Below are 11,533 nucleotides of genomic sequence, written 5' to 3' on the forward strand. Positions count from 1 at the left end.
TTTTCTGAAATAATTAAATAGACACCACCACTTAAATAAGCCTCTCGTTTGCCAAAATATCTACTAGCTTAAACATATTTATTATGAGTGTTATTGAATCAAATGTTAAGTTCAAAATAACTATTTATTGTTTTTTTAAGAGAATTAGAAGTAATTAAAATGAGATTGTTTTCCCACCACATTTAAGATCAGCCAGCTGTGAATGCAGGAACAGATGGACTTTAACACAGTAAGGATTGAACACCCCCATGTCTGCTATCACACGGCTGAACTCGTTAGTAACCTTTGGCAAAGAAGACTTTAATTCTACACAATAATACATATATACAGCATTATACGCTTTCATTTCATACAAAAAACAAAAAAAAGTCACATTCAGGAGGATAATGTGGACTACGACCTACAGAAACTGGAAAATAAATACCATCAACAGGATCTCTGTGCTTAACTGTAACATAACTTCTTCTGTGAAACGTGGAAAAGGCAGTTTTGTTTAAAACGAGAATGATCCCATTAATAATGAGCAACTAAACTACAGAGCAGAGAGAGAACTCATCACCCATCCCATTCACAGCCGTATGGCCACGCGCACACACACAGAAACACACTCACACTTAGAAAACAATGAAAAACAAAACAAACGGGCGTCATATATATCAGGCCAGAGAGGCTAATGGAAGGGGAGTGTCCAACATCATTGTCTCACTGTATGGAGGGGACAACTCTTTTAGATATAAAACACTAAAGTAAGCAAAAGCAATGGCTCATTAACAATATTAACAAAAACATGACATACATGCCTATGCTGTGGACTGAAGTGTAGATGAAGTTTAAGGTATTTGCTCTTCTTAGAGAACAAAGTTTATGGGGCAAAACTTTTACTGGATATACAGCTCTATCTCCTCTTTACCCTTTTCCTGGACTTGAGATCTGGGAGAGATCTCTGCTTTCAAACTGATTCCTATTTTATTCACTGCATGTGGAAAAGGTTCATTTCCATCATTTTTCTTCTGATGGTAGTGAGGAAGGTGTCCCCAAGTCGTTAGGAAGACAGAAGCTGCATAGAGGGCTACTTTGGATTAAAATCTGTAATCACTGGAAATGATTAAACTCTCTTCCAGTCTTATTTCTAAGTCTGATCTCTCTGCTTAAAAAAAACACAGAAGAAAAAGACATGCCATTTGTGCCGGCAGAGATGAACAAGAGGGGTTGAGCTGGAGATGCAGGAAGTTCAGGGGTCCATGCTTTAGAACTTCCAACAAAAAAACAAAATAAACCTCCAGTCCAGGTTTAGGAGTTCAGCTGCTCCAAATAGAGAGGAACTGGACCTCCCCTCTGGATCAGTCTCTGAAGTGCAGGGGTCACCGGCTGATGTCCCTGTTCCCCTCCCAGTTCTTGCTGCCTGATGCGTCGCTGGTGCCACTGTTCTCGAAGAATGGGTGTTTGAGAGAATCTGACAGCGTCAACCTCTTGGAGGGCTCATACTCCAGCATGCTTTCAATGAGGTCAAACAACTGGTGGTGCTCCTCTGCTTCCGACAGCAGATACCGCTGATTAAAACAAAACAAAAAGCAGTAAGTAAAAGCAGTACAATTCAACAAAACCATCCCCGTTTCTTGAGAACCGTTACTGTACCTATTTCTTCTAACTAGGCAGACTTACCCTTAATGGTTTGCAGTTTTCTCTGACATACTTTCCAGCTGACGAGGCCTCATCCCAATCTAGACGTCCACGATAGAAATACTTCTGTTTCCTAATGATTAGATAGAAGAGAAACATTCAACATTTGAAAATATTAGTGTCTCAAACTGACTTTCCATTTTCTTACCTGGTCTTACGAATCATCCTAGAGGGAACTGGACCCAGGATTCTTTCCATCATGGCCAAATGCTCTCTGTTGTCATGAGTCTAAAAGAAAGAAGAATGACAATTTATAAAATAAAATACATTTTTTTAGATAGTTCTTTTCCCCAGCTGTCCATACAACATCCAAGCCATTGAAATATATCATACACATTCAAATGAATACTTAGTTTAAAAATTTGATTAAATTCTGGCCGAAGAGCCGTTTTGTTTACCTGAAATAAGGTGAAACCCAAGTAGTACTCAAACAGGATGCAGCCAATACTCCAGACGTCACAGGGATGACTCCAACCAAGTTCTAAAAGTAGACAAAAAAATTACACAGAACGCATTTAATAAATAAATAAAAAATTAAACAAAATAAAATAGAACATGAGCCATACTGTCCCACCATTTTTCAAGTATATATCAAATGATATTCATTTTAAGCTCTGAAATACAATGCTTTATGCAGAAATCAACTGTTATAGTTCTGTTGTCTGTTTGAGAAATAAAACTCTTAAAGGCAGCATTGTGTGTCTTGTTGCTGTATAATTTTTACCGTATTAAATAGAAGGAGATGTGCTTTAATGAATGCTTATACTGGTCAAATTATGTCTTTCAAGGAAGTTGCATTAAATATTAGGAGTTTCAGAAAAAGGTAAATTTTGCCTTTCAACCAATCTGAAGGTTGAATAACCTAAATAATTGATAAAAATAAATAAATTTATGTTTTCTTGTGCTCCTATTTATTTATTCTACAAAATAGGAGCAAAAGGAATTCTGCATTGAAAAGGCTGTTTATTTATTCAACACTTTTCAATTAAAATATGATTAATACAATTAAATCATTACAGATGCTTAGCATTTTAATCTAATTCCATCACTAATAGATATATTGATCACATCTTAAATGGACTCACCTAATATAACTTCAGGAGCACGGTAATGCCTTGTTGATACAATGGTGCTGTGGTGCTCGTGATCAAAAGTTGCACTGCCAAAGTCCACCACTCGTACTGCTGTGCTTTTCACAGTTCGCTCTTCTCGCTTCTGCAATACAGAAAAAATAAACATTTAATAAATAAACAAGATCACTGAATAATGCAAAGGCCTGGAAAGTATATCCTTAAATGAATCCAACAAAAACTTGTGTAGTTTTACTTTTTATTGCAGTTGTATATACAAAAAGCCAACTTCGAGACATAATCTTATTACTTTTTAAATTACAGAACACAAAACAAAAAGTCCCAGAATATGACCTATATATATATATATATATATATATATATATATATATATATATATATATATATATATATATATGGAACTATAAATTAGTGAAAGATATAGTATTAGCAGGACTGAGAGATCTTAGAGTGCTCTATCGAGTTGGTGCTCACTTACCTTCTCTACATTATAGGTCATTGTAAAATCGGAGTTGACAAACAGGATGTTTTCTGGCTTCAGATCTGTATGGGTGAGCTTATTGTCATGAAGAACTAGAGAAAAGAGAAAAAAGAAAGCTGATTTAGTCACAAAAATATAAAGGAATCACGACATTTAAGCTTGTAATACAAACGCTTTTCTCATGAGTAATTCGATTGGTACACTTTAATTCAGTAACTTTTACAAAGTAAAAGTAAAAACATATGGTAAAAAGAATGCTTAAATAGAATAAAAACAAAGAATAAAATATGATAGTAAAACATACATGTTAAAAAAAATAGTCCTGTTATCTGATACAAAATCAGATAATTAAAAAATCCAACATATAACCCAGGGATGCCATTTTCTTCCACCAAAAATGACCAATTTATTCTTGTTTAACCACTTTAAATGTGAAAAACAGACATTTCTGAACGTTTTTATAATCATTTACTGCAACAATAAATTAAGATGCATGATAAAGGCACTGGTTTAATCATAATTAAGTGCTGATCTTTCTCAAACAAAAGTTAGAACACTTACATTTCACAGCAAGGCAGAGCTGGTAGGCCATGTGCCTGACTTGACCAATTGAATAGGGTAGATAGTTGTTTTCCTTCAGAAAGTCAAAAGTACTCAGAGCTAGCAGCTCAAAAGAGATGCACATATGACCGTGGTAGTCGAACCAGTCATACATCTGTACACACAAGCTGGAAGACAAAACAAAGCAAAGGAAATATGGGCTAGTTAATCCAACACACACCAAATAAAAGCCACAAGCCAAATAAAACAAGCGTTAAAAATGGGAGAAATAGACACCACTAAGGTAGGTACCAAAACTTACTATCTGTTATCAGGATCTTTTTCATTGATCTTTTCTAGAACATTTATCTCTAGTCGAGCTGCTTCCTTGTATTTCTCTACATTCTTGATAATTTTTAAAGCAATATGGGCTCCTCCCCTGTAGAAAAGAAGACAGTAAATCACATTAGTTGATAATATACCTTATCAAATTATTCTTAGGCTTCAAGCGTTTTTCAATGTTTTATGATTTTTTTTTTTTTTTTTACAGTAAATCATTTTAATAGAGCTTAATTGAACAGGTGTAAAAAGAATAAGATTTATCTTTTTAACAAATGGAAATTAGAGAAAGAAAAAAAAACTTGACCAAAGTAAAAGCAATATTTCATTCAACCTGAATGAAAAGTACTTTAATTTGGGTTCAGGTAAATATTAATGAATAATTGAAATTATTTCATTCAGTTCATTTTTTGTTTGAAAGCATCTTTAGGGTGTTATTAATCCCTTTCTGTCTTGACAATTTTGATATTCCGCTCTTCTTCAATGATATCGAACTTTATTCATGATAGTGTTCTAGCCTTTAATTGTCTTTATAAAGTTCTTTAAAATTGTGCTTTTATTGTTCTGTTTATATATGATGTTATAAGTGCTTTTTTTTTTATGTTTAAAACAAATAACTATTCATTATGACTCTTTATAACCTTTTGGCTGATTTAAAAAAAAGTATCTTTAGGAGTATTACTATCCATAGATCCTTTAGGACATCCATTACTATGGCATAGGGAGTTCAAACTAAAGGGGCTGAACAAAAATGCATGCCATACTATTCAGGTTGGATATAAAATGACATATAAAGAAAATTCCTAATTTTTTTAATCGTAGTTTATAATTATGTCAGTGAATCCAATCATACACTGGTTGCAGCATTAAAATGTGAAAACAAAAATTCAATGGGTGTAATTCACTTAATTAATCAGAGTACAAATATTGAGACTGAATAATAAGAGATCCTTAATTGTACTCAAAACAAGCATCAAAACAGTATTTTTTTTTTCCATAAATAACAAATCAAAGAAAGGAGAGTTAGAAATGATGCCCAGCTGGGTTAACTGTAAACTAAACCCCAAATAGGCTAAGAGCTGCTGTTCCTCCTAAAAACTCACCTTCGATGGTCGATGCATCGCATCACCCTCCCAAAAGTACCTTCCCCCAAAGTGCTGACAACCTCATCTGCAACACAATACAGACAGAAAAGGAGAAGACACAGGGAAGTGGAAAAAGAGAGAGCGGCAGTGTTAAAGATGTGGACACTGGGAGAAAAACATTTTAAAATGCAGAAAGGCGAATCTGTGCTAACGCCCATCCCCTTCTTAAAAAAGCTGCTTGTTTATTTTAGTAAAAATACGCAACAGGTACTGAAAAAAACTATTTGCAGCTACTTAAAGTTAACAGAAAACATTTTATCTTCAGCAACAAGCAAAAAAAAGGTTCATTTTTTTTCCAAACATGTAAATTAAGTTTTAAATACTAAAGTCAGCTGAAAGCATTTCTAAAACATTACTGCTACAAAAGCTTATTTTTTTTAAAGATAATTCTGTCCAAAAAGGCTAAATGGGTGAGGTGCGTTTAGTTTTTCTAATATGAAAAATAACTGAAACCTTGGCAGTGAGAAAAGGCTGGCTGAAGTTACAGATGTAAACCCTGTAACCAAGTTAAAAGCTACAGCAGAACAGAAACCAACAGCTACTAATTGGATTCTATATTTAGGGAAATCAACCTGTGAAACACAAAAAAATGCTCCACAGTTTAAAATCTTGAATAATCCCCCTAAAAACTCATCAACAATTTGCAATCCACCCTGCTACTTCAGCTAGAGCAAAGAGCATTCTAGCAAGGCATCATCATCAGGCACTTCCATGTCATGTAAATGCTCTATGATAATACTCATATGCAGAAGGGTTACGATAGAGTAGTGGCAGTGAGTACATCTCTCTTGCAGGACGTCCCCATTCCGACAGATCAGGTGCCCTTCCTCGTCGTCTCTCACACTCAGAGCCCGTGTCCGACTGGCGCTCCGCTGTTTTCACACCCGAGCCGCCATCAACGGGTCGTAGCACGACCGATGGGGGATTTCAGAGGCAGCCGTGGCATCAGGCGGCACAGGTGGATGAGGAAGGAGAAGGAGGGTGGTAGATGATGTAGTTGTGGTTGTAGGTGGGTTTCGTGGTCATTGGGCGATTCACGTATGACACCACGTGTAGGAATAATATAAAACGATAGGGATATAGTGCAAGGGAACAAGTCAAAGATCACATGTTGTCCTCTGCTCCTCCTCCCCCCTCTAATTTTAAACCAGAGCTGCTTACAAACAAGGAAGCAACCTTCAAATCCATTCATCAACTCAAAACACCAATATATGACAGTGATAAAGACCAATGCATTAACATTTTGGGAAATTTCATACTAAACAACATGAAAATACAGAAGAAATTTGAATGAACCATAATTTTACAAAACCAAATTCTGACAGTAACTCAAACTATCATTCCTATCAGCTGTGATTTAACACACAAAGCAAAAAAATATTGAAAAAACTATAGTCAAATGAGTTATAAAATGTCTTTAAAATCTAAATAAATTGGCAGAACATTTTCATTTTTTAAGTTAACTACAGTAAACTGTATAAAAAAAAAAAAAAAAAAAAAGGTAAAAAAATGTTATTCTGGTATTTCCAGGAAGCAATTAGAATCAAAAAAGACAAAAAAAAGGCTTAATGAAGTTTTTTAAAAGAAAAATAAACCATGGAAGTAGTAAGGGATTTAAATCTGGGGAATTTCCAAGAGTATGCATGTGAAGGAGGGGAAATAGAACAGCTACTTTTCTTGAGGGTTTAAAAAAAAAAAAAAAAAAAAATGAAAATGCTCTTCCAAAAAACAAACAAGAAAAACAAATAGGGTAAACTGTTTTAGCAAAAAAAAGAAGTAAACAAAAGGAGCGAAATGCTGACAGATCAAAACAAATCATAAGGAACGTAATACTTACCCAGTCCATGTGCTGAAAAGGAAAAATGGTTAAAGAAAGACAGAAAGAGACCGCTAAAAGAAGAAAGAGACGAGAGGAAAGGATGAGGGGTTAAAGAACAATCTCGGACGTAGTTGTACTCACCGAAGAGGAAGCGCTATAGGACCTGGTTCTACGCCGCCTTCGTTTGTGCTTACGCCTGCTGCCTTTTCGCCGGTACGAGCCATCCCTTTCGCGCTCTCTCTCGCGGCCGTGTCGGTAGTCGTACATGTTTGGGGAGAAATCTCTAGGGTAATAGCTTTCCGCTGCTCCGTGCGGCTCCCTGTCCCTGTCTCGTTCACGGCTTTGATCCAGTCGTCTGTATCCCTCATAGTATCTTCTGTCAAACGGCCGGTGTTCTGTTGAGCGATTGTCATAGCTGCGGCTACACAAAGAAACACCAATATCAATATCTTTTGATATATATATGACAAATGTTTCTCGAGTTTTATCAGCAGGAAATGATACTCCCTGGTTGGAAACAATTTGAGGTGTATATTCACGATCATATATGTCTGAATATGCAACACTTATGAACAGATTTCCCACTATGCACTGCATACCTCCTTGAGCGTAGATAACTTGCTTCTTGTCGGTGCCCCCGTCCCCTTCTGTCACGCTCTCTTTCAGTACTGGAGGAGTGCGTCGGTGATCTTCTGTGGCGGTATCTTCGTCCTCGGTCTCTGTATCTGTCTTGATAGCTTGTGCGGCTATCTCTATCTGAAGAGCCGTATCTTCTATTGTGAGGCATCTAGTGAGTGGATAGAAAGGGAAAAAAATTGTAAAAAAGTCCAACAAAATAATTAACTGTATCAAACAAATGTTTCCATTTAATATACTCATTAACGTGTTGTATAATAGATTAAATCCTGAGCATATAACCTGACCTCTGACCAGACTCAAATCACACAGAATCAAAAGTGAGAAATTTCCAACTTTTTACAACTCATACTTTTGCATTTTTGGTCTTTTCATACTTGAAATTTCATAAAATAGGAGGTGATGTATAAAACAGGACATTATGTACTAAAAAAAGAGATGATTTGCATTTGTCCAGGGCAACATTATCCCACCTTTTGGAAAACTTTGAAAGTTGGTTTGAAATGTGAAATATAATCAAAATTCTTAACAGTCATCTGTTTAGTCAATAACTATGTATTCCTTTAAAATGCTTTAATTCGTTTCCCTAAAATAATAGTGAGCTACTCCTTTCCACCCTTATCACCTATTTATGGTGACAGTTAATGTGCATGACATGTTCAGCTGCAAACTGTCACTGCAATATCAAAACAATATTAAAATCGCAAAGAAAATATTAGATTCCAATAATTAGCATAGAGAAATATTTCAAATGCAATGCAATAAAACTCTCCCTGCCAATGATATGATTGGCCGTTTAGAACAACTTTCAAAGTGCTTGATTCCAAAAAATTATGTAAAGCTCTAGAAAAGTTAAAGACATTGAGGGGAAAAAGGATTTTGATTTGGATAAAGGCTGATTTAATTATCACAATGTGCAATAATGATAAAAATAAGGAAATACCACACTTTCCTAAAATTTTGAAACTTTCGATGACTGATCACTTATTTCAGAACTTTCAGTATGAGCCTCAAGAGGTTATTAGGCATCCTACTACATAAAAATAATAATAAATCACTAACCAAATAGAAACTGTAATTTCTATCTATGCTAGATGGGGGTGTTCATTTTAGAGAAATGTTATTCTACAAGCTGAGCGTGTAGTACGTATATTAAAAAGGATAGCTAAGGTATAGCTAAAAAAAAACTCATTAAACTGGATCTAACTGCAACCTGTAGAAAGTTGAACCAGAGCCTTGAGGCAAAAATAGCTGCTGCAGGAGAGGCATGTTGGAACTAGACTCCCGCAAATATGTGGACACGGGAAAAGGTGTCCGTGTTTTTAAACACTTATTGAAGAGTCTTCTTAGAGTATACATTTTATTACATTAGATAATTGTACAGAAGGAACATGTATCCGACTAAGCCTGGGGATATGTGAAAGCTTCATATTCTGATTCCAAGCTCATGAAATAACGTTAGCCACCAGCTGAATTTACAATATCAAAACCGGACATTAAACTATCGTTTGCTTTCATAAAATGTCAAATAATACTAATATTTTCAACCAGCACCATAACTTAAATCAATAACACAAAACATTAGGAGGACCATCGAGAGAATAACCAGCGCATATTTCCTATGCTAACCACTAGCTATTAGCTAATGTAAATAATTTCACCGCCATCTTAGCTGCACAGCAAGTAATGCTAGCGGTTGAGCTAGCGGCTGAGCTAACGGTGGTTTAACTTTGTTAAAATGTAGAGAATATAAATAAACAATTCAGTTATTAACCGTTTTCGCAGCGAGGCCTGTGCGTTTGTCCCATAAAAAATCCGTGGTGGCGTTTGTGTTTCTCTATGATGTCGTAGCTAAGCCGATATTAATCGCTTCGTTGCTATCACGTAGCCGACGTTTTTTTTTTTTTTTCTCGGTCAGTCCAGCAAAGCGAGTTCTGGTTCAAACTGGTAACGCTGTAACGCCTCCCCGCGGTCACACGCAGTACTGTTACTGTGCTGGGTTTGCTGAAAATTAAATACTCAAAAAACATGAGTAAAACTTCCTTCATAATATATATTTATAGTTAATTCTATAGCAAGCAAGAATATTAAATCAGACCGTTAATACTTTTTAGTACATAACTGTTAATGGCTGTGTGTTATTATTGAATGCTCATTAATTACCCTAAAACCCCTTGCAAAAAAAGGTCAGTGTTAAAAAAGCAAGAGGCCTTAGTACGGAAGAGGATTAGGGCCACTGAAAAAATGTAACTTATTTTTAAATTTCATTTCAGTATAATATGAGGAAAAAGTTAGAATTCTGACTTTAATCTCAGAATTCTGTTTTTAACCTCATTCTGACTTTAATCTCAGAATTTTGTCTTTAATCTCAGAATTCTGGCTTTTTTTCTCAGAATTCTGACTTTAACCTCATTCTAACTTTAATCTCAGAATTCTGATTTTAACCTCATTCTGACTTTAATCTCAGAATTTTGTCTTTAATCTCAGAATTCTGACTTTTTTTCTCAGAATTCTGACTTTAACCTCATTTTGACTTTAATCTCAGAATTATGACTTTAATCCCAGAATTATGACTTAAACCTCAGAATTCTGACTTTACCTCATTCTGACTTTAATCTCAGAATTATGTCTTAAACCTCATTCTGAATTTAACCTCAGAATTCTGACTTTAATCTCAAAATTCTGACTTTACCTCATTCTGACTTTAATCTCAGAATTCTGGAACTTAATGTAGATGGGCACCATGAAGGAAGAGATGTGGGAGCACTCAGCTTCACTGACAAAGATGTGAGTTGTTTGGGAGGGTCAGTAACACATTGGTGGAAAATGATGGAATTTGGTGACTTTTTACGTGCCCGAGGGGTCCCTCGTGATGCTATTTCATTAATGGAGGAACAGAAGGTGATTAAAATAAGAGATCTAGTTTAGTCTTTAAAACAGACATGGCTATGGCTTGATGCTAACATGTTTCTTAGCTGTCAGAATTCAGTCAGACTTCTGAGAATAAAGTCAGAATTCTGAGGTTGAAGTCAGAATGAGGTTAAAGTCAGAATTCTGAGATTTTTCTCATATTATACTGAAATAAAATGTAAAAATCAGTTAAATTTCGTAAAAAAAATTCAGTGGCCTTAATCGTCTTCCGTAGTAGTGTTTTGGTTAAAAAGCTGTGGGTGGAAGCGTTAGCTGCATTCATTTGATTAGGAATCAATGTGCATTCAAGGGTTTAAATAAATTCACGGGCTGCAGCCATGCTTTGTCTTTTTTCAAATTAAGTATATTTTCCATTTAATCAATAATCTGAAACAGTGGATTTCATTTGCTTAAAACCAAGAGTGAGATTTCCATTTCACCTGCTGCTGTTAGTAACTTGTTACGGAGGCTATTGGTGAACTCAGCCATCTACCAGCAAATATTAGGCCCATTTGGCTTGTTTGATTTTCTAGCAGGAATGAGCTCCTGGCCATCTGTACAAAACTTCCATGGATTAATGATCATGGTATTATGATGCTTAATTACCCAGATAAGATGTGACCGACTAGAATAAAAATGCATTTGAGTAAACTACAGAACTTAGTGATCACTGCACATTTTTGCAGAGTTCAGGAACATTATTAACATGAATTTGAATTAGCAAAAAGCAAATGATGCAAATAATTGATACAGTATTTATATATCTGAAACCCTAAGCATTTTATACAGAAATGTCCATTTAGGTTGGCGTTTTATTAACACTAGAATATGACCAAAACTTTTGCACCTCCTTTACCTTTTTTACCCAGCCATGTAAACTATCTTACTTCCC

General features: G+C 35.3%; 1 protein-coding gene across 2 annotated transcripts; it reads right to left on the bottom strand.

Annotated features, from left to right (window-relative positions):
- Nucleotides 1–61: 61 nt before the first annotated feature.
- clk2a (CDC-like kinase 2a) lies at nucleotides 62–9,659 on the bottom strand. Of its 2 annotated transcripts, XM_038279269.1 has the most exons (13): nucleotides 9,506–9,659; nucleotides 7,695–7,882; nucleotides 7,237–7,516; nucleotides 6,058–6,148; nucleotides 5,235–5,301; nucleotides 4,115–4,231; nucleotides 3,814–3,980; nucleotides 3,250–3,344; nucleotides 2,766–2,895; nucleotides 2,079–2,161; nucleotides 1,829–1,908; nucleotides 1,663–1,753; nucleotides 62–1,550 (listed from the first exon to the last, which is right to left on the bottom strand). In XM_038279269.1, exons 2-13 carry the CDS (start codon nucleotides 7,880–7,882, stop codon nucleotides 1,362–1,364), a joined length of 1,578 nt encoding a protein of 525 aa, XP_038135197.1. In that variant the 5' UTR covers nucleotides 9,506–9,659; the 3' UTR covers nucleotides 62–1,361. The 2 variants fall into 2 exon arrangements, with proteins under 2 accessions (XP_038135197.1, XP_038135198.1); XM_038279270.1 differs by lacking the exons at nucleotides 6,058–6,148; nucleotides 7,695–7,882; nucleotides 9,506–9,659 and having other exon boundaries at nucleotides 7,237–7,371.
- Between the last annotated feature and the right edge of the window lie 1,874 nt (nucleotides 9,660–11,533).

This window comes from Cyprinodon tularosa, unplaced genomic scaffold (assembly GCF_016077235.1).
Source record: "Cyprinodon tularosa strain WSP-4 unplaced genomic scaffold, ASM1607723v1 ctg15, whole genome shotgun sequence".
In the NCBI taxonomy this organism is placed as follows: Eukaryota; Metazoa; Chordata; class Actinopteri; order Cyprinodontiformes; family Cyprinodontidae; genus Cyprinodon; species Cyprinodon tularosa.